General features: G+C 38.9%; 1 protein-coding gene across 1 annotated transcript in view; it reads right to left on the bottom strand.

Moving 5' to 3' along the window:
* The window catches only part of LOC133656407 (netrin receptor UNC5D-like), a 190,173-nt gene that overhangs the window by 68,780 nt on the left and 97,028 nt on the right, over positions 1 to 24,365 (bottom strand). The window contains exons 10-11 of the mRNA XM_062057491.1: positions 3,648 to 3,842; positions 762 to 846 (exon numbers count right to left, since the gene is read on the bottom strand). Coding sequence (XP_061913475.1) covers positions 762 to 846; positions 3,648 to 3,842 — 280 coding nt within the window. The remainder of the gene's footprint in view (positions 1 to 761; positions 847 to 3,647; positions 3,843 to 24,365) is intronic.

Genomic DNA, 24,365 nt, shown 5'->3' with positions numbered 1-24,365 from the left:
AAGTGTAAATACACAAATGGAACACACTGATGTACTCGAAATGTAACGCACTTATTTACTCAAAAGACTGAGTGTGAGTACACTAATGTACCACACTGATGTACTCGAAATGTAACACACTTATTTACTCAAAAGACTGAGTGTGAGTACACTAATGTACCACACTGATGTACTCGAAATGTAACACACTTATTTACTCAAAAGACTGAGTGTGAGTACACTAATGTACCACACTGATGTACTCGAAATGTAACGCACTTATTTACTCAAAAGACTAAGTGTAAATACACAAATGGAACATACTGATGTACTCGAAATGTAACGCACTTATTTACTCAAAAGACTGAGTGTGAGTACACTAATGTACCACACTGATGTACTCGAAATGCAACGCACTTATTTACTCAAAAGATTAAGTGTAAATACACAAATGGAACACACTGATGTACTCGAAATGTAACACACTTATTTACTCAAAAGACTGAGTGTGAGTACACTAATGTAACACACTGATGTAGTCAAAAGACTAAGTGCAAGCACACAACTAAAACACACTTATGTACTAAAAAGTATAACACAAGGATGTACTCAAAATACTTTGTGTAAATACACAAATTTAACACACTTATGCACTGAAAAGACTAAGTAGGCAAGTGCACCAACCGACACACAGCATATGCGTGCAGAGAGGGCGAGGGAACTAAATGGCGGCGGCAGAGGAAAGATGAAAAGAAAGCGAGCAGACGGCGTCGCTGCCTCACCTGCTGTCCTCCTGGTTGACGATCACGTACGTCTCCCAGGTGGTGTCCTGTGCGATCCCCCCGTGAGGCACCAGCACGCTGATTCCTGCCACGACAACAAACAAGTGCGCTCATTAGGGCGCGCGCAGATTGCGGGACATGAAGGATCCTCAGCGGAGTCAGCGCCATGTTTACAAAGTCAAAGGACAACGTTAGGCCGGGTGCGGTGTGCATGCCAGGCCACCGGTTGGCGGCGTAGCTTTGCGCGGCTACTCGAACAGGGACTTTAATCTTGATCAGGTGTGGTGAAAGTGTCCATGTGTTTACTGTATGTTAGAATAATTATGTGTATATTATCACACAACTTTTATGCTTAAGGGCCGTTGCTATAATTATTGTCAATTGTGCTGAAGTGGTATTTTCCTTGTCTGTGCAAAGCTGGCAATCCAAAAGATGGCAAGCCAGTCTGGTATCAGTGTCTGTGTCCAGGAACGGCCTGCTGACTGCAGACAGAGCAGAGACAAGGCGATATCACCAGCGTCAACACATTTGCATTTTTGTATAATCATATATTGTGTCTAACTGGAGTTGTCGAGATTACACCCTTCCCTCAGCGACAGCTTCCGTGATGTAAACAGGGACCTCCCGAATAAATAGAGGAAGCACGCGGGCTGGACTTTTCGAACGTAGTTTGGATCGGTGACTAGAATACAGCCCAAAACACGTGTCTCCTCATTGAGCCAAATTGAACTCATGTCTCTGCATGATTCCTTGCTTCTCGTCTGTTTAATAGATGTCATCAGTATTTGAACCTGACATCATCTTGGTCCTTCGAGCCGGGTTCCAACACGTCTGACGATTCCAGCCGGGTGAGTAAAATCAGAAGACCATGGCAACCACATCTCCCATTGAGGAGCTGCTTTTTCTTCACCCGGGCTGGGATCTGAGGATTGACGGGAAACCGAGGACAAGAGGAAGGAACGCAGATTTCAGCGAGTCCAAATTGAACTCTGTCTCTGCATGATTCCTTGCTTCTTGCCTGTTTAATAAATGTCATCAGTGTTTGAACCTGACACTGTACTAGCAACATTTGAAGGTACACTAGCGGCAGCGTCATGAAAGTCCCGACAGGAAAATAGGAATCATGAGCGGCTACTTGGCCGATGTTCATCATTTGGTCCCTTGAGGCAGCCGAGACCGGCACTAATTGTTTACTTGGCGCGGACGTCTCGCGCACGTGTACACCCACAGGACGCTGCGGCATCGCCACCTGAGGGGCCGCCCCCTCGTTGACGCTTGGCGAGCGAGCAGGTGTGCCGCGTTTGAGAGGAGAACATGTGATCACACGGGAGAAACTCGGAGCCTTCCCGTCACTTCACAGCCAGGAAGGCGTACGTCCAAACCCACAAAGGAGAATGCGACGACTTCAAAACGACTCCACTTAGTTGCCGTTGGAAACGACACCCAAGGGACTATGAAGCTTTGGAATAGAATCAAATGTATTGAATTAGGGGTGTGAATCTTTGGGGACCTAACGATTCGATCCGATTCTGATTCCTGGAGTAACGGTTGACTTCAGAATCGATGTTCAATTCAACACAATTCTCGATGCAAACCGATTCTCGCAACGTATTATTTGGTATAATAATTATAATGAAACCTTTTCAATACAGGCTACTGTTAGAAAAGCTTATTCTGGTTGCATGGAAACGTCTTTTAAAAAAAAATTAATATAAAAAAAAAAAAAAAAAAAAAATCCATCCCCTCGTTTACATTTTCTACCGCTTGTCCCTTTCGGGGTCGCGTGGGGTGCTGGAGCCTATCTCAGCTGCGGAAGGCGGGGTATATATATATATATATATATATATATATATATATATATATATATATATATATATATATATATATATATATTTATATTTATACACACAGTATATATGTATGTATGTTTGTGCATATGTATATATAAATGTATATATATATATATATACATTTATATATATATATATACTGTATATATATATATATATATATATATATATACTGTATATATACATTTATATATACATATGCACAAACATACATACATATATACTGTGTGTATAAATATAAATATATATATATATGTATATATATATATATATATATATATATAAATATATACATACACACACACATACTGTATATAAATATATACACACAAACATACAAATATATATAAATATATATGTTTGGATGTGAATCTATTTTTATTTCCTGCGTTAGCTTTCAAACCACAAACAGGCTAATGTTATTTATTAGCCATTCAGAATGCAATTATCTTACAATCCTAAACTGTCATGAAAAAAATGTAATCAATAAATGCATTGCTGAGAGAAAACTGCTCGTATAACTTCTTTTTGCACGTGCATGGCAGTTTTAATATGCTAAAATAGTTTTTCAAAGTTTCATGATGGCCAAGTTGGAACAGATGAATTTTGTTTTTATTGTGAAAGATTAAAGTTGGGATTTAAAATGTATTTCCCTCCTCAGTCAGCCATGTTTTATTGGCCTACGTGAGCTGTAATATTCCTCCAAGCAATACAAACATTCCTTTTATCATCTTAGAATGGTGTACATTTGTAATAATCATAAAAGCCGCCAGTGTGCAATCAATAATGGGAGTAAATATTCAAGCGTGTGAAGGATTGAGGGGATGGACAGAGGAGGAGAGGAAGGCCAATGCTTCATCTCAGAAGTGAATAAAAAATTTATGTTCTCGCTCGATGGATGGCGTTTTCACCATCTTTGCTGCGGGCTAATAACGACAAGGTCAAATACGCTCAAAATGCAAGGCGCCGCGTCTGAAAGTGCGCTAAGTGTCCGTGTGATGTTCTGTATTGGCCTGGAGAGAGGCGGAGCCCCCACCTGTGTTGGGCACCACCAGCCGGCCCCCCGCGTGACCCAACACGGCCGAGGCCTTGTGCCGAGGCCTGCCGGGGGACAACGGCGCCTGCGGGCCCAAAAAGTTCTTCTCTCGCCGGCCAAGCGTGGGACCCACAGCCACTCCCCGGTAGTCCGGCGCCAGGCCCCTGGGGAACGTCTGAGGGTGGTCTGTCATGCCTGAACACAAACAAAGCCAAGGAAGTAAATAAAGGGAACTTTCATTAGGAAAAAAAACAGGCACACTGGAATCGAGCGAAATGTAAAACAACTGAAAACACAATGAAACAAAGAGACTATAACAAATAACTCAATAAAAAGGAAACCAATAGTGACAGTCATGTGACTATCCCAGGATATAAACCAGCACATTTCCAAAAGTTCATTTTTTACAATTAACTCTCAGGAGCTTACGACCTCCCGTCCCCATGACGACGCAGCCACACATACATATATACATACATACATACATTCAGTCTTTAAACGGCGAAATGGGTCAAGTGTAAAACGAGATTGATAATCAACAACATTCGCCATGATTTTGTCAGTGACGTCGTTTTCCTTTTGGTGGAAAAAACGCTTGTCGTCAATCAATCGAAGCATGAACAGCCGCTTGGTTGCCAAGGGGGAAGGATAAGAGGGAAATAAAATGTATTTTACTACATTTATCTTTTTTAAATGAGCTGTTGAATTAAGTTATTTGAAGGGTTCATTAAACACTTTTACAATAAAAAACAACCTTTTAAAGTTAAAGTACCCATGATTGCCACACACACACTAGGTGTGCCGAATTTATTCTCTGCATTTGACCCATCACCCTTGATCACCCCCTGGGAGGTGAGGGGAGCAGTGAGCAGCAGCGGTGGCCGCGCCCGGGAATCATTTTTGGTGATGTAACCCCCAATTCCAACCCTTGATGCTGAGTGCCAAGCAGGGAGGTAATGGGTCCCATTTTTATAGTCTTTTGGTATGACTCGGCCGGGGTTTGAACTCACGACCTACCGATCTCAGGGCGGACACTCTAACCACTAGACCACGTGTTTATAGTAGGGCTGTCAAATTGATATGTTTAATAATGCATATGTTTGGAGGAGAAAAAGTTAATCCCTTTAATCCCAGGAACACCATACCTACCGTCAAGCATGGTGGTGGTAGTGTTATGTTCTGGGCCTGTTTTGCTGCCAATGGAACTGGTGCTTTACAGAGAGTAAATGGGACAATGAAAAAGGAGGATTACCTCCAAATTTTTCAGGACAACTTAAACTCATCAGGGGTCTTGGGCGCAGTTGGGTGTTCTAACAGGACAATGACCCCAAACACACGTCAAAAGTGGTAAAGGAATGGCTAAATCAGGCTACAATTAAGGTTTTAGAATGGCCTTCCCAAAGTCCTGACTTAAACGTGTGGACAATGCTGAAGAAACAAGTCCATGTCAGAAAACCCACAAATTTAGCTGAACTGCACCAGGCTATTTATTTTGAGCGCACACGCTCCTCTACCTTAACGAGGGATGGTTACCTAAAAGGGGCCGTGATCAGGTCAATGCACGCGCCAGTGCAAAGAAGAGGAAGGATACTAACTCGGAGGTGTTTAAATCAATCAATCAATCAATCAATCAATGTTTATTTATATAGCCCTAAATCACAAGTGTCTCAAAGGGCTGTACAAGCCACAACGACATCCTCGGTACAGAGCCCACATACGGGCAAGGAAAAACTCACCCCAGTGGGACGTCGGTGAATGACTATGAGAAACCTTGGAGAGGACCGCATATGTGGGTAACCCCCCCCCCTCTACGGGAGACCGAAAGCAACGGATGTCGAGTGGGTCTGACATAACATTGTGAAAGTCCAGTCCACAGTGGATCCAACACATCAGCGGGAGTCCAGTCCACAGCGGGGCCAACAGGAAACCATCCCGAGCGGAGACGGGTCAGCAGCGCAGAGATGTCCCCAACCGATGCACAGGCTAGTGGTCCACCCGGGGTCCCGACTCTGGACAGCCAGCACTTCATCCATGGCCACCGGACCTATGCAACTCCCCCTCGCAAGGGACAGGGGAGAAGAGGAGAGAAGAAAAGAAACGGCAGATCAACTGGTCTAAAAAAGGGGGGTCTATTTAAAGGCTAGATTATACAAATGAGTTTTAAGATGGGACTTAAATGCTTCTACTGAGGTAGCATCTCTAACTGTTACCGGGAGGGCATTCCAGAGTACTGGAGCCCGAATAGAAAACGCTCTATAGCCCGTAGACTTTTTTTTGGCTCTGGGAATCACTAATAAGCCGGAGTTCTTTGAACGCAGATTTCTTGTCGGGACATATGGTACAATACAATCGGCGAGATAGGCTGGAGCTAAACCGTGTAGTATTTTATACGTAAGTAGTAAAACCTTAAAGTCGCATCTTAAGTGCACAGGAAGCCAGTGCAAGTGAGCCAGTATAGGCGTAATATGATCAAACTTTCTTGTTTTTGTCAAAAGCCTTGCAGCCGCATTTTGTACCAACTGTAATCTTTTAATGCTAGACATAGGGAGACCCGAAAATAATACGTTACAGTAATCGAGACGAGACGTAACGAACGCATGAATAATGATCTCAGCGTCGCTAGTGGACAAGATGGAACGAATTTTAGCGATATTACGGAGATGAAAAAAGGCCGTTTTAGTAACACTCTTAATGTGTGACTCAAACGAGAGAGTTGGGTCGAAGATAATACCCAGATTCTTTACCGAGTCGCCTTGTTTAATTGTTTGGTTGTCAAATGTTAAGGTGGTATTATTAAATAGATGTTGGTGTCTAGCAGGACCGATAATCAGCATTTCCGTTTTCTTAGCGTTGAGTTGCAAAAAGTTAGCGGACATCCATTGTTTAATTTCATTAAGACACGCCTCCAGCTGACTACAATCCGGCGTGTTGGTCAGCTTTAGGGGCATGTAGAGTTGAGTGTCATCAGCATAACAGTGAAAGCTAACACCGTACTTGCGTATGATGTCACCCAGCGGCAGCATGTAAATACTCTAGAGTGCAGGGCCAAGAACCGAACCCTGGGGAACTCCGCACGTTACCTTAACATAGTCCGAGGTCACATTGTTATGGGAGACGCACTGCATCCTGTCAGTAAGATAAGAGTTAAACCAAGACAAGGCTAAGTCTGACATACCAATACGTGTTTTGATACGCTCTAATAAAATATTATGATCGACGGTATCGAAAGCGGCGCTAAGATCAAGAAGCAGCAACATAGATGACGCATCAGAATCCATCGTTAGCAATAGATCATTAGTCATTTTTGCGAGGGCTGTCTCCGTAGAGTGATTTGCCCTGAAACCGGATTGAAAAGGTTCACAGAGATTGTTAGTCACTAAGTGTTCATTTAGCTGCTGTGCAACAATTTTTTCGAGAATTTTGGAAATAAACGGAAGGTGGGAGACCGGTCGGTAGTTTACCATGAGGTCAGGATCGAGGTTAGGTCTTTTGAGTAGAGGATGGATAACCGCTTTTTTGAATGCTAGGGGAACAGTGCCGGAGGAAAGTGATAAGTTTATAATATTTAACACTGATGGACCTAATAATATAAACCGTTCCTTGATAAGTTTCCCAGGAAGTGGGTCAAGTAAACATGTTGTTTGTTTTATCCCACTTACACGCTGTAATAATTCCTCTAATGTTATTTCATCAAAAATAGAGAGACTATTTTGGAGGGCAGTGTCCGTCGTATATACAGTCGTATTTGTGTTAATAGAACCCAGTTGTAGCTGAGATGCATTGTCTTTAATCTCCTTTCTAATGAGTTCAATTTTCTTATTAAAGAAATTCATAAAATCATCTGCTGAGTGGGTGGAGCTACTGGGAGGAGTCCCTTGTTGGGTTAGCGATGCTACTGTACTAAACAGAAATTTAGGATCGTTTTTGTTGAGGCGGATGAGATTTGAGTAGTATTTAGCTTTAGCTAAGGTAAGCATGCGTTTATAAGTTATTAAACTATCACTCCATGCTTGATGGAAGACCTCAAGTTTAGTCGCGCGCCATTTGCGTTCCAGTTTTCTACATGATAATTTATGAGCTCTAATTTCTTCTGTAAACCATGGGGTGCGCCTTTTAGGGGCCCTTTTTTGCTTTAGCGGTGCTATACTATCAATAATTTCGCGCAAGGCATCGTCAAAGTTGTTAGTGAGGTTATCAATAGAGCCGACATAATTTGGGAATGGTGCCATTACTGAAGGCAGTAGGTCAGCAAGAGTCATCGTTGTGGCAGCATTAATGTTGCGGCCACTATAGCAGTTAAAGGCCTACTGAAATGAATTTTTTTTATTTAAACGGGGATAGCAGATCCATTCTATGTGTCATACTTGATCATTTTGCGATATAGCCATATTTTTGCTGAAAGGATTTAGTAGAGAACATCGACGATAAAGTTCGCAACTCTTGGTCGCTGATAAAAAAAAGCCTTGCCCCTACCGGAAGTAGCGTGACGTCACAGGCTGGAGGGCTGCTCACATTTCCCTATTGTTTACAATGCAGTGAGAGAGATTCGGACCGAGGAAGCGACTATTACCCCATTAATTTGAGCGAAAATGAAAGATTCGTGGATGAGGAACGTGAGAGTGAAGGACTGGAATGCAGTGCAGGACGTATCTTTTTTCGCTCTGACCGTAACTTAGGTACAAGGGTTCATTGGATTCCACACTTTCTTCTTTTTCTATTGTGGATCACGGATTTGTATTTTAAACCACCTCGGATACTATATCCTCTTGAAAATGAGAGTCGAGAACGCGAAATGGACATTCACAGTGACTTTTATCTCCACGACAATACATCGGTGAAGCTCTTTAGCTACTGAGCTAACGTGATAGCATCGGGCTCAAATGCAGATAGAAACAAAATAAATAAACCACTGACTGGAAGGATAGACAGAAAATCAACAATACTATTAAACCATGGACATGTAACTACACGGTTAATAATTTCCAGCTTGGCAAAGCTTAAAAATGCTGTTGCTAACGACGCCATTGAAGCTAACTTAGCAACGGGACCTCACAGAGCTATGATAAAAACATTAGCGCTCCACCTACGCCAGCCAGCCCTCATCTGCTCATCAACACCCGTGCTCACCTGCGTTCCAGCGATCGACGGAAGGACTTCACCCGATCATCCGTGCGGTCGGCGGCTAGCGTCGGCTAGCGCGTCTGCTATCCAAGTCAAAGTCCTCCTGGTTGTGTTGCTACATCCAGCCGCTAATACACCGATCCCACCTACAACTTTCTTCTTTGCAGTCTTCATTGTTAATTAAACAAATTGCAAAAGATTCACCAACACAGATGTCCAGAATACTGTGGAATTTTTCGATGAAAACTGACCTTTTTCGTATTGGATTTAATGGTGTACCAATACTTCCGTTTAACCAGTGACGTCACGCGCATACGTCATCATACATAGCCGTTTTTCAACCGGAAGTTTAGCGGGAAATTTAAAATTGAACTTTATAAGTTAACCCGGCCGTATTGGCATGTGTTGCAATGTTAAGATTTCATCATTGATATATAAACTATCAGACTGCGTGGTCGGTAGTAGTGGGTTTCAGTAGGCCTTTAAAGTACTCTTTTAATTGGTCAAAAAAAAAAAAAAAAGTTTAAAGACGACAGTGTCCGAGTATGAGTTTTTTCAAGGGTGTCCAAAGTGCGGCAAAAAAATAACAACAGTAAAAATGTAAGAAATAAAAAGACATAATGTAATGAGAAAAAGCTGGAGTTTTGGTACTAAGAACTACAGTATTTTCCAGACCATAGGGTGCACCGGATTATAAGGCGCACTGCCAATGAATGGTCTATTTTCTATCTTTTTTCATATATAAGGCGCACCGCATTAAAGGAGTCATATTATTTATTTATTTTTATAAATGTAAAACACTTCCTTGTGGTCTACATAACATGTAATGGAGGTTCTTTGGTCAAAATGTTGCACAGATGATGTTTTACGGATCATCTTCAAGCCGCTTTCTGACAGTCGCTTCAGGATGCGCCGTTTTGTGGGCGGTCTTATTTACGTGGCTCGCCTTCGGCAAGGTCTTCTCCCCGTCATCTTTGCTGTAGCGGTGTAGCGTGCATGGACGGGAGTGGAAGAAGTGTCAAAAGATGGAGCTAACTGTTTTAATGACATTCAGACTTTACTTCAATCAATAACGGAGCAGCATCTCCTCATCCGGAAACAACAACACCGGAAATGTGTCCCGTGAAAAACCGTCCGACCAGAACTCTCTAATAACTAAAGTTCCTTGAGTGAATAATGTAAGCTCACTACACCGGTATGTTTTAGCGCTTTCATGGCGAGTTTACTGACAGATATAAGTAAGAACTTTACACTACTTTATTTTAGAAATGGCAACAGTGGAGGATGAATGTCCCATAACAAGAAGATCGAGAAAAAGAAGAAGCTTATCGACTACGATGTCGACACCGACTACAAAGGCGGATGTGCGCAATTTTTCAGGATTTATGCAGATCCCAAATACAGATCAGCAGGTACCAGAAGGTAAGAAAAGTTGCTTTTGCATAATTTTACGAAACAAAACGCCAGATAATATGTCTTACCTCATACTTTTTCAGAACAGGGTCACTCTGCCGAGTTTCTCTTGTTATATTCTTATTTTACTGTTATATTTTTATTCTCATTGTTGCTTTTTATTTTTATTCTTTTTTTAAATTTATTGTAATATTTTTCTATTTTGTTTCCATTTATACCCCCATTATTTACTTTTTACTTTTTAAATTCGATCACAATTCTGTACACTGCTGCTGGAATTTTAATTTTCCTGAGGGAACTCTCCTGAAGGAATCAATAAAGTACTATCTATCTATCTATCTATCTATCTATCTATCTATCTATCTATCTATCTATCTATCTATCTATCTATCTATCTATCTATCTATCTATCTATCTATCTATCTATCTATCTATCTATCTATCTATCTATCTATACACATACACCATAATAATACTTGTATGTTTAATGCGGCGACAATCCATCAAGCGCTGCGGCTTCATAGCTTACCAAAGTCGTACTAAAACATTTTGATTGATTTTTGAGCGCCGTGTGTAATGTTCTATATTTTCTATGGAACATTTAAAATGTTGGTGGTGTTTACCTGAGACATATTGCCATCATAGTGCAGACTAAATGTATGTCTTATGTTTGACTGCCATCTACTGGTCCCACTTATCATTTACACCATGTACCAAATAAAATAGCTTTGAGGTGGGTAAGCTCAACCAAACGTATTCCTTACATTAGGCGCACCGGGTCATAAATACTGTCAAGACAGTGTATTTTTGTATCCAAATACACTGTCGAGTTTTGAGAAGAAGAAAAAAAGGATTTTAAGTGCACCTTATAGTCCGGAAAATACGGTAATTAATTTATGAACACATTTCAGCGACTGTATTTTTAAACGGGGTGCAGGACTAATTTATCTCCGGTCTGCTCGTCTGTTTTGCCCACAACCATCTTTTTTTTCACCTTCCTTCTGATGTCCGACCATTTCTGTTATGTTTCAGCCTTTGTGCTCTCAATCCTACTCCTACTGAATTGTGATTGGGCAGAGCGCGTGGCTAATTTCAATATGATTTGCGTATTTACTTTATTTATAAGGCGTCAAGGATCAATTCTAGGTTGATGCACACTTTAATACATTTGAATTTTTTCTTGCGTATGATGTTTTCTGGATTTGAACGTATGTCTTTTTTTTTTTAGTAGGAAATCCTCTCCAACTCTTAATGCATGAGGCCCCGGGTGATTTTAACGTTGCATTATACAGGCCTACCTTATATGATAAAAGATAGCTAATTTACCAATACTCTGATGTAGGGATGTCCGATAATATCGGACTGCCGATATTATCGGCCGATAAATGCTTTAAAATGTAATATCGGAAACCATCGGTATCGGTTTGAAAAAGTAAAATTTATGACTTTTGAGTGGTACACGGACGTAGGGAGAAATACAGAGCGCCAATAAACCTTAAAGGCACTTAAGGTTACATAATATCTACGGCTTTTCACACACACAAGTGAATGCAAGGCATACTTGGTCAACAGCCATACAGGTCACACTGAGGGTGGCCGTATAAACAACTTTAACACTGTTACAAATATGCGCCACACTGTGAACCCACACCAAACAAGAATGACAAACACATTTCGGGAGAACATCCGCACCGTAACACAACAGAAAAAATACCCAGAACCCCTTGCAGCACTAACTCTTCCGGGACGCTACAATATACACCCCCCGCTAACCCCTCCCCTCCCCCCCACCTCAACCACGCCCCCCCAACCCCGCCCACCTCAACCTCCTCATGCTCCCTCAGGGAGAGCATGTCCCAAATTCCAAGCTGCTGTTTTGAGGCATGTTAAAAAAAAAAAAGCACTTTGTGACTTCAATAATAAATATGGCAGTGCCATGTTGGCATTTTTTTCCATAACTTGAGTTGATTTATTTTGGAAAACCTTGTTACATTGTTTAATGCATCCAGCGGGGCATCACAACAAAATTAGGCATAATAATGTGTTAATTCCACAACAGTATATATCGGTATCGGTTGATATTGGAATCAGTAATTAAGAGTTGGACAATATCGGAATACCGGATATCGGCAAAAAAGCCATTATCGGACATCTCTACTCTGATGTCATAGTGCCGGAGTGTTATACCTTGTCATCAAATGTGTGTGTCTTTATTTTAAGCACTTTACTTTTACTTTATTTCTGCCCTTAAGTGCCAAAAGGGTGGAACGGCGCTCGTGTAGAGAAACAGAGAAAATGAGTAAAACGAGTCCGCACATTTAAAATGAGTGTAGTTTCTAAGGTTTTTGTCACTGTTTTGATGCTGTGTAGCATCTTTGCTGTTTTGATGAATGTGTCACATTACAATCTCCGTAGCAATTTTCTCAGAAATCATTGGATGGTAATATTTTCCGAGCATGTTATTACTATCATTAAATTGATTTAAAATAGGGCTGTCGATGTTTGTTTTGACTTATGCACAGGCAGTGATCACATCACCCGCCCACTTTCCCTTCAAAATAAACCTGGATGGAACTTTGGATAAAATTGAGGTAATTCAATCAATCAATCAATCAATGTTTATTTATATAGCCCTAAATCAAAAGTGTCTCATAGTTGGTATTGCAACGACAAACTTTCTTACCATCGGCGTACATCGAGTTTAAAATAGCATCATGCAGCACACGTCGCCATTCAGTGAAGATATTACACATCCAGTTTGCACCCTTCGCTAGGAGAAGAAAGATATGTGGCAAGTTAAAACTATTAGTGGCGTGTCATTTATTCCACTCTAATGAGCTGTGAGCGTGATGCTTTTAATTCATGACAAATTACACAACATAGCATAAAGACAATAATCTCACCGAGAGGAGATCTCCTTCATAAATAAAGCACAATTGCCAGTCAGATATTTTTGTAAAAAAATCTCACAAATGTTCTGCGTAGAATGACATGTATCTCCAAAATGTTGCCTTTTATTAAAGATACATTTGGAGCATTCAATTCCATCAGCTCCCAATGTAGTTTTTTAAAATAAGGAATAAAATATATCCAAATATTTTTTCTTAGTTTTTGTGAATAATAAAACATTTACAAAAATGTTTTAATGAAAAACATCTCTCCCAATTTAAAGTTTTTTTAATTTTTTAAATATTTTTTTTCAAATACATCCAACATTTTTTTTTTTCTGGATAATAAAAAAAAATCTAAATATATTTTCATGGAATAACATGTAGTACCAATTTAGTATTTTTTAAACGAGTAATAAAATATATCCAAATATTTTTTTCTGGATAAAAACTAATTTACAAAAATGTTTTGATGAAAAACATGTATGTATGTTTTTTTTAAATAAGTGATACAATAAACCCAAATTATTTTTTAGTTTTTCTGGATCATAAAATACTAAACAGAATGTTTTCATGAAAAAATAGCTATCAATTTAGTTTAAAAAAAAAAACAAATAATAAAATATATCCAAATATTTTTTCTGGGGAAAAAAATTGTTAATAATTCAGTTTTTCATGAAAAATTGTTTTCATGAAAAACATGTACTACCAAATTATTATTTTAAAAAAATAAGTAGTAAAATATCCATCCATCCATTTTCTACCGCTAATTCCCTTCGGGGTCGCGGGGGGCGCTGGAGCCTATCTCAGCTACAATCGGGCAGAAGGCGGGGTACACCCTGGACAAGTCGCCACCTCATCGCAGGGCCAACACAGATAGACAGACAACATTCACACTCACATTCACACACTAGGGCCAATTTAGTGTTGCCAATCAACCTATCCCCAGGTGCATGTCTTTGGAGGTGGGAGGAAGCCGGAGTACCCGGAGGGAACCCACGCAGTCACGGGGAGAACATGCAAACTCCACACAGAAAGATCCCAAGGCCGGGATTGATCTCACGACTACTCAGGACCTTCGTATTGTGAGGCAGACGCACTAACCTACCGTAATTTCCGGACTATAAGCCGCTACTTTTTCCCCTCGTTCTGGTCCCTGCGGCTTATACAAGGGTGCGGCTTATTTACGGCCTGTTCTTCTCCGACACCGACGAAGAGGATTTCGGTGGTTTTAGTACGCAGGAGGAAGACGATGACACAATGATTAAAGACTGACTTTTCATATACCGGTAGGCTGGTTATTTTGATAACGTACAGGCGAGCACTTTGTATTACTTTGCACCGTTGTATTATTTGTACTCTGCACGAATGCTGTTCGCCATGTCAAAGATGTGAAAGTTTGATTGAATGATTGAAAGATTTATAGTTAATAAATGGGACGCTTTGCGTTCCCAAACAGTCATCTCTGTCCCGACAATCCCCTCCGTGGTAGCAGGAACCCCTATATACTACGGTAATTACACATCAAAACCCTGCGGCTTATTGTCGGGTGCGGCTTATATATGGAGCAATCTGTATTTTCCCCTAAATTTAGCTGGTGCGGCTTATAGTCAGGTGCGGCTTATAGTCCGGAAATTACGGTATATCAAAATTATTTTTTTAAGTTGATTGGCAACACTAAATTGGCCCTAGTTTGTGAATGTGAGTGTGAATGTTGTCTGTCTATCTGTGTTGGCCCTGTGATGAGGTGGCGACTTGTCCAGGGTGTACCCCGCCTTCCGCCCATGTGCAGCTGAGATAGGCTCCAGCAGGGGCGTCACTAGCTTTTAAGGACAGGGGGGGTTTAGCCCCCAGGAGATGCATAGGATGCGAGCGAACGTAGCGCACGAGCACAAAACTTCACAAACGGCTAACAAAGACTTAGAAATTAATCAATGTTATTATTATTATTTCAGTGGGTTTATTTTCAATCTATATTCAGTACAACAACAAACATGGGTTTGCACAGTGGCATTTTGTTTACAGCATCAACAAGAAACAATTACTTGCATGATCCTTCAAGATACACTGAAACACAATGAAAGTCATGGTATTAGCCTCTATGTTATTAATTCACAAATTAGAGGCTAATGCCACCACTTTAGCTCACAATACAATAATTGTTTGTTCCCAAATATTTTGAAGTTGCACAGATTACATTTTGGGCACATATGTGACTAAAATGGTTGTAAATTCAAGCCCTGGAAATATTACTTAATTACTTGAATTAAAGTAATATCTGTATCGGGATAATTTGGCTTGTATATTATATATTTATATATATATATATACTATGGCAAGCCGTTAAGGAAATAAAATATATATGGAAGTCTGAATAGAAATGAGAAACGTTTATATATACTGTAAATAAGAAAGACTTAGTCTGCTGATCTGAAAAAGAGCCAAAGCTGTCAAAGAGCTGAGGGACCATCTTCAAAGTGCAATGCTGAAACAAATAATGCAAACAATAAAATGTAACTTCCAGGGTTTGAGATTAACGTAGTCCCGTCGTCCCGGGGATGGTAAAAAAAATGCACGGGACGAAATTAAATGCTCCCCGGGACGATGGCTTTTAACCATTTTTTTCTTTTTCTTTTTATTTATTTATTCATTTTACATTTTATATTAAATATCTTGGTTTTTCCACCCTCTGAAAATCCTATGAAATGTTTAACAAGCCATCCTATAATAATACAATAGCTATTAATGTAACAATACAATAAAACAAATATATTTAATGATGTTTTTTTCATTATTTTAACAATAGGCTAAAGTATATTACTTTATATAGATTCTACAAGAAACACAAAACTTAAAAACTAAATGATTTACAATTGTAAGATAGCTGTGTGCTAATGTACTTCGTACACCTGCAGGACCGCAAGCAAGGTTGCAGAGAAAATGTGGACAAGATTTTGAGTGATGTGGGCATTTTCTATATGAACAAGTCCAAGGACCACAAGCAAGGTCGCAGAGAAAATGCGGACTGGATTTTAAGTGATGTGGGCATTTTCTGTATGAACAAGTGGAATGGATTGGATACCGACGCACTAAAGGGGCTCTCTACCTTACGCGATGAAGTGAGGGGAAACTGAGTGAATAATGACAGGTTATATGATTATGTATTTAAACTCATATTCGGGCCACTTTATAATGAATATGTCGGCATGTATTTGTAAAAAAAAAAAAAAAAATATATATATATATAATTTTTTATTTTATTTTTTTTAACACTAAATTATTTAGGGGGGCTTAAGAACATTTTAGGGGGGCTTCAAAATAGGCCTAACAACGCCAATGGGCTCCAGCAACCCCCGCGACCCCGAACGGGACAAGCGGTAGAAAATGGATGGATGGATGGATATCTCACCTCTCTTTTTGTCACAGTAGTTTTCACAGTGATGAATGCTGGAGACCTGCTCTATCATAAAATTAAGCAGGAAATATTTATATTTAAGACAAAAAAAAAAGTGCACTTCATTCTTACTATACTTACTGTCACCAAGTTTTGAGCAAATCAAGGACTTGCAGTTCAGTAAAACATTTAGAAAACGTTCCCTTATGACATTCTGACTATGCAGAGAATAATTTCGCCACACCTAGTGAGTGTGTGACAATCATTGGTACTAGAGATGTCTGATAATATCGATATTATCGGCCGATAAATGCTTTAAAATGTAATATCGGAAATTATCGGTATCGGTTTCAAAAAGTAAAATTAATTACTTTTTAAAACGCAGCTGTACGGAGCGGTACATATCCGCTAAATATATCCATAGGATATATTTAGCGTTGTAGACATGTTTTCGCCTAGCTTCACGTATTGTTTCCTGTTCGTTAGATAACTTCTTATCCAGTTTAAGACTAACCCTCTGATGCCATATCGTTCTAGTTTTTTGATTAAAATATTGTGATTAATTGAGTCAAATGCTTTAGTTAGATCCATAAAAACTGCTGCTGCACATTTTTTACTGTCTATTGCATTGGTAATTTCTTCTGTAATTTCAATTAAAGCCATTGAAGTTGAAACATTAGCTCTGTATCCATATTGGTTCTCTTCGAGTGTCCTATTTTTATTTATGAAACTCTCTAATCTGTTATTAAACAGTTTTTCAATGATTTTAGAAAATTGTGGAAGTAAAGAAACATGTCTATAATTTGTAAATTGATGTTTATCTCCAGTCTTATAAATTGGTGCAACTTTAGCTATTTTCATTTTGTTTGGGAATGTACCTGTTTGAAATGATAGATTACTAATATACATTAATGGTCCTGAGATCTCTTCTATAACCTTTTTTATCGTTTCCATATCAATTCCATTACAATCAGTTGAAGTCTTAGATTTACATTTTTTCACGATCATGTCCTGTGTCCAACCTCAAATCTTGTTCCCAGTTGTGTTCTGTAACAGCTGACCCCGAAGGTTTCGGGATTTCAATCTTTCCTTTACCTTTTCGCATCGCGGCAGTCACTGACGTCACTGCCTCTTGCTTGTGTCTTAACGGCAGTTGCTTCTTTAGCGACTTGTGGCACTTTAACTTGTTTTTTCCAACAATTTCGTATCTTGCGCCGTTCAGAGATCAATTTGAGGTGTCAGCCTGTCAATTTATATCACTCTGCGACGTCGGGATCACTTTAAAACAGCTGTAAACTCGCCGTAGCTTTTGGTTGCTAGGCAACCGCTTTGAACTGCGGCAAGGCGCCTTTGGCTTGAGTCTAACGGCTCTCCCAACTCGCCTTCTTTCAGCGTATCAGTGCCTCTCAACTGACCAAAATCAGATTGAAGATGCCAGGGTACTCTCCTGTGGCTGTGGTCGCAAATCAGTGGTCAAAATCTTCAGATTTAACAAAAAACTCCGGTAGCAAGAGCGGAGCCTTTCTCTTTTGCGTCCTTTCTCATTGACAGGAAGTGACCTTTTTTGGAAAACCTTTGTTTTTGATTTATTGATTGAAACTTGTATTAATAGATTGCACAGTACAGTACATATTCCGTACAATTGACCACTAAATGGTTACACCCGAATAAGTTTTTCAACATGTTAATGTTAATCAATTCATGGTAAAGTTACATTGTTTATTGCATCCAGCGGGGCATCACAACAAAATTAGGCAGAATAATGTGTTAATTCCACGACTGTATATATCGGTATCGGTTGTTATCGGAATCGGTAATTAAGAGTTGGACAATATCGGAATATCGGATATTGGCAAAAAAGCCATTACCGGACATCTCTAAGTGGTACTTTAACTTTTTTTTTTAACAAAATTGTATTTGTATCCAAATATTAGGGTATTTTCTTAAGCAAATTTCGGGAAGCAGATAATAAATAACCTGTAATTAATCATGATTAATCACAGCTCTAGAGTGTGATTTATCTCATTAGAAAAATTAATAACTTGACAGCCCTAATTTAAAATGACCTTAAAGCCTTAACACGCGAAGTCCCAGAGAAGGGTCAATTGACACTTTTACCTAGAAAACACACAAGAGGGTCATTTGACCCCTAGTCCCCCCTGTGGACACTCCTTTTGTTATGAAAATGTGGCTGTTAGTGGCACACGGCAGGGGGCCACTTGAGCCTGTGTGGGGGAGGGGACCTTACAGCTCAAGCTTTAGTTCTGAGGTAGGTTGTGTGTGTTTTTGCAAGGATCAACAGAATGAAGGGATCAACACTCTGACATTTATTGTTAAAAAAAATACAAAACAAAACATATTTACAAAGAATGAAAAAGCAACTGTTTTCCCAGTTTTGGTGTGGAGGGTTGTTGCAGAAGCAATTGTTATTTTTGTGTGCCAAAAATAGTTTAAAAAAAAAAATTTACAAAGAAAAAAGCATATTTACAAAGAATGAAAAACCATGTCCATGTAAACGTGACTGACATACATTTGAGCAGTCACTCACAATCCTGGCACTGCCATTGCTCCTTTCGGCATTTCCCACATGTATAATTTTTCTGTCTACCTAGACAAACTGCCCCTAACAGCCTCATTACCATAACAAAATGAGTGATTAGTGTATTCGGGAAAAGCGTCGGGCCAAATGACCCCTCTCTGGGTCTTCTAGGTAGACAGAAAAATGCTGGGACTTCCTATGTGTCAAAGTCAAGGCCCAAATTAATCAATGATATTTGATTAGTATTAGAACCGGCCCGCAGGCCACAGCCGCCTGCTGCTCTTTTGCACTCGCCAATACTCCATCAGTGTTGGCGCTAGGAATTTTCAAAATGGGGTCCCCATCAAGTCATAAAAATGGGGTCCCACAGTAAATGTTTGGGGTCCCACTTTTTTGTGACCGTTTTGAAAACAAATGATACATGTATACATTATCCTGTTATATCTCACATTCTATATTGTGTTTTGGAAAAAGGTTGTCATAAATGTTACTTAAATCATTAAAAAAAATAATACAAAAGAAAGCAAATGTTTACGCATATGTGAATGTATTCAGTTATAAACATTCATTCACTTTCTTCTTTCCTTCATGGATCTAAACTTTACAGCTGCCGGTATTTTTTTAAAATATTTTTTATTGTAATTTTTTTCAGAATGTGTTTGTTATATTTTTGGCCAAAGTAAGACACAGAAAACAATCTGAGGTTGTCTTTGTTTTTTAGTTTTAATGCCATGATTTTAATAGTCTGCCTGCGTGTGCACAGATTTTCCTCCATGCGGCCCCTGAGCTAAAATGAGTTTGACATCCCTGTTCTAGAATATAAAGTTGGATATAACTGTTTTACATGCTTTTGTTTACTTTTGTATTTCATCATTAAAACCTCCTCACAAAAAATGTGGCTTTTTTTAGTTTCCTATTTAGACTTAGACTTAGACTTCCTATTTATTGTCATTCAAATTTGAACTTTACAGCACAGATAAGAACAACATTTCGTTACATAAGCTCATGGTAGTGCAGGATGAAAAAGCAATAAGGTGCATATATAAATAAATAAATATATATAAATAATATATAAATATGTATATAAAAAAAAAAAAAAAATATAAATATATATAAATATTGCCAGTACAACTTAACCTGTACACTGTATGTATTTTATTTTGACATGGTGTAGCAACTACTGCTTTGAAATGATTTTTTCTAAATCTGATTAATCCCACTTTTAAATTTGGATTAATCACAATTAATCACAGTTGCTACAAAAGCTTAACTTTGTTTGTCGTCCACTAATTGTTTTGGATGGAATAGTAGCGTTATTGCTAGCAGCAGCCTCAAAAACGTGTTTTTATTTTATTTTATTTTGATGCTATTTTAAACCTGCTGTGCTTAGATAAGAGAATTCATCACTGAAATAAATGCAAATAACCTCGGCTTTATCTCAAGTCCCGTCGGGGTGTATTTTGAAGCAAAATGTGCCACCAGTTAGAGCGTGGGTGTCCAAAGGGCGGCCGGGGGCCATTTGTTGTCCGCAGCTTGAGTTTAGTTGGGCCGCAACATGTTGTCAAAAAAATAAATAAATAAATGGAAAACAGTGAGTAAAGAGAGAGAATGTAATTATAAAAAAGCTGAAAATTTTATACACAATTTGAAAAGTCTAGAGTAAGTATCCGGGGGATATTTTGATATGTTTTTAACCCTGTAACACCAAACGTATCATAAGTGATACATATATTTTTGAGCACTCTACATCATCAGTGTATTATTTTTCCCCCCCTAAAAAGCCTGACACATCAGATCAGATGCATGCATTTAACGTATAATCCACATGAGGGCAGTAATTAACTTATTAGAGGGCTGTCCAGTGATGCTGCAAGATTGCCACAAAGAAGAAACGAGAGAAAAACTTTGTCAAAGTTGAAAATGACAAGGCAAGAATATATATATATATATATATATATATATATATATATATATATATATATATATATATATATATATATATATATATATATATATATATATATATATATATATATATATATATATATATATTTACTGACAAATCAGTATGAACAGTTAATCTGTTGATGCAATTTGATCAAATATGTTACAGTAAAACTGTTAAAAATGTGTGTATCAAATTTGAAACAGCAGGTATATAAGGTAATGTAATTCTCAATTAGTCAATTGACATTTTATTGCATTTCATGCATTATAAATACCATCCAGCAACATGCAGTATTTAGATTTCTATAATAAAGAAGTTACATTACACAATATAATACAAACCCCAAAACCAGTGAAGTTGGCATGTTGTGTAAATGGTAAATAAAACAGAATACAATGATTTGCAAATCCTTTTCAACCTATATTCTATTGAATAGACTGCAAAGACAAGATACTTAGCATTTGAACAGATAAACTTGGTTATTTTTTGCAAATATTAGCTCATTCGTAATTTAATGCCTGCAACATGTTTCAAAAAAGCTGGCACAAGTGGCAACAAAGACTGAGAAAGTTGAGGAATGCTCATCAAACACTTAGTCGGAAAATCCCACAGGTGAACAGGGGCGGCGTGGCGAAGTTGGTAGAGTGGCCGTGCCAGCAATCGGAGGGTTGCTGGTTACTGGGGTTCGATCCCCACCTTCTACCATCCTAGTCACGTCCGTTGTGTCCTTGGGCAAGACACTTCACCCTTGCTCCTGATGGGTGCTGGTAGCGCCTTGCATGGCAGCTCCCACCATCAGTGTGTGAATGTGTGTGTGAATGGGTGAATGGGGAAATACTGTCAGAGCGCTTTGAGTACCTTGAAGGTAGAAAAGCGCTATACAAGTATAACCCATTTATCATTTATTTATTTATAATTGAGAACAGGTGGGTGCCATGATTGGGTATAAAAGCAGCTTCCATGAAATGCTCAGTCATTCACAAACAAGGACGGGGCGAGGGTCACCACTTTGTGAACAAATGCGTGAGCAAATTGTCCAACATTGAACAACATTTCTCAATGAGCTATTGCAAGGAATTTAGGGATTTCACCATCAACGCTCCGTTATATCATCAAAAGGTTCAGAGAATTTGGAGGAATCACTGCATGTAACATTGAAGGCCAGAACTGCATCAAAAACCGACATCAGTGTGTAAAGGATATCACCGCATGGGTTCAGGAACACTTCACTAAACCACTGTCAGTAACTACAGTTTGTTGCTACATCTGTAAGTGCAAGTTAAAACTCTACTATGCAAAGCGAAAGCTATTTATCAACAACACCCAGAAACGCCGCCGGTTTCGCTGGGCCAGAGCTCATCTCAGATGGACTGATGCAAAGTGTAAAAGTGTTCTGTGGTCTGACGAGTCCACATTTCAAACAGTTTTTGGAAACTGTGGACGTCGTGTCCTCCGGACCAAAGAGGAAAAGAACCATCCCGATTGTTATAGGCGCAAAGTTCAAAAGCCAGCATCTGTGATGGTATGGGGGTGTATTAGTGCCTTGACTTACACATCTGTGAAGGCACCATTAATGCTGAAAGGTACGTACAGGTTTTGGAGCAACAAATGTTGCCATCCAAGCAACGTTACCATGGACGCCCCTGCTTATTTCAGCAAAACAATGCCAAGCCATGTGTTACAACAGAGTGGCTTTGTAGTAAAAGAGTGCGGGTACTAGACTGGCCTGCCTGTAGTCCAGACCTGTCTCCTATTGAAAATGTGTGGCGCAATATGAAGCCTAAAATACCACAACAGAGACTCCCGGACTTTTGAACAACTTAAGCTGTACATCAAGCAAGAATGGGAAAGAATTCCACCTGAAAAGCTTTAAAAGTTGGTCTCCTCCATTCCCAAACGTTTACTGAGTGTTGTTAAAAGGAAAGGCCATGTAACACAGTGGTAAAAATGCCCCTGTGCCAACTTTTTTGCAATGTGTTGCTGCCATTAATTTCTAAGTTAATGATTATTTGCAAAACATAATTAAGTTTCTCAGTTCGAACATTCAATATCTTGTCTTTACAGTCTATTCAATTGAATAGACTGCAAATTGCATTCTGTTTTTATTTACGAATTACACAACGTGCCATCTTCACTGGTTTTGGGTGTTGTATATTAAGAGGTAGAATCTAAATATCCAATTTGCTTTATTATTTTGTGGTAATCACTCGGTGTGTTGTGATGATAAATTATAGCTTGCAGATTTTTATAAGAGGAAAAAATTACGCTAAAAATACATAATAACGTTGACATTTTCTACGTTTTTTTTTCAGATGACAAATAATTACAACGTTGACGATGCTTTGAAAAGGATAGAGAATGTGAATTCAAGTGATGTGGAGCAGCTGGGGGAAGATGATGATGACAATGTCCTTTTTATGTTTGCAAATAGCATGATGGCTGTTTCTGTGTATTGCATTATGCTTTGGTTTGCTGTAGAAAATAACATAAAAATAATGTTTTGTGACCGGCTGTGTCAAGTATGATACAAATTGAAAATCATATATGGAAATTTTAGTAAAAATAAAAAAATATAATAATTTGTTAGAAACAACCAATAAAAGCTCCAGTTTCAAATAATTGGAATTTTCTGTCAATTATTTAGTGGTTAAGACTTTAAAAATGTCTAAAATATGCTACAAACAGACATCATTCTTCAAAGCTTAGTGCCAGCTTTGTGCTATGAGTGACAAATTGTATTATTTCTACCGTATTTTCCGGGCTATAAGGCGCACTTAAAATAATTTTTTTCCCCTCAAAACTCGACAGTGCGCCTTATAACGCGGTGCGCCTAATGTACGGAATAATTCTGGTTTTGCTTACCGACCTCAAAGCTATTTTATTTGGTACATGGTGTAATGATAAGTGTGACGAGTAGATGGCAGTCAGTGTAGAGTGCAATATAATGGCAGTCACACACAAGAGATACATGTAGACTGCAATATGACTCAAGTAAACAACACCAACGTTTTATATGTTCCATTGAAAATATAGAACATTACACACGGCGCTCAAAAATCTATCAGAATGTTTTAGTACGACTTTGGTAAGCTATGAAGCCGCACCGCTTGATGGATTGTACTGTGCTTCAACATACGAGTATTATTATGGTGTGTGTATAAGGTATGACATATTATCTGGCGTTTTGTTTCGCAATATTATGCAAAAACAACTTTTCTTACCTTCTGGTTCCTGCTGATCTGTATTTGGGATCTGCATAAGTCCTGAAAATTTGTGTGCGTCCGCCTTTGTAGTCTGTGCCGACACCATATTCGATAAGCTTCTTCTTTTTCTCTATCTTCTTGTTACGGAACATTCATCCTCTGCTGTTGTCATTTGTAATATAAAGTAGTGGAAAGTTCTTACTTATATCTGC

Source organism: Entelurus aequoreus, linkage group LG08, assembly GCF_033978785.1.
Source record: "Entelurus aequoreus isolate RoL-2023_Sb linkage group LG08, RoL_Eaeq_v1.1, whole genome shotgun sequence".
In the NCBI taxonomy this organism is placed as follows: Eukaryota; Metazoa; Chordata; class Actinopteri; order Syngnathiformes; family Syngnathidae; genus Entelurus; species Entelurus aequoreus.
This window is presented reverse-complemented; position numbering and strand designations above follow the sequence as displayed.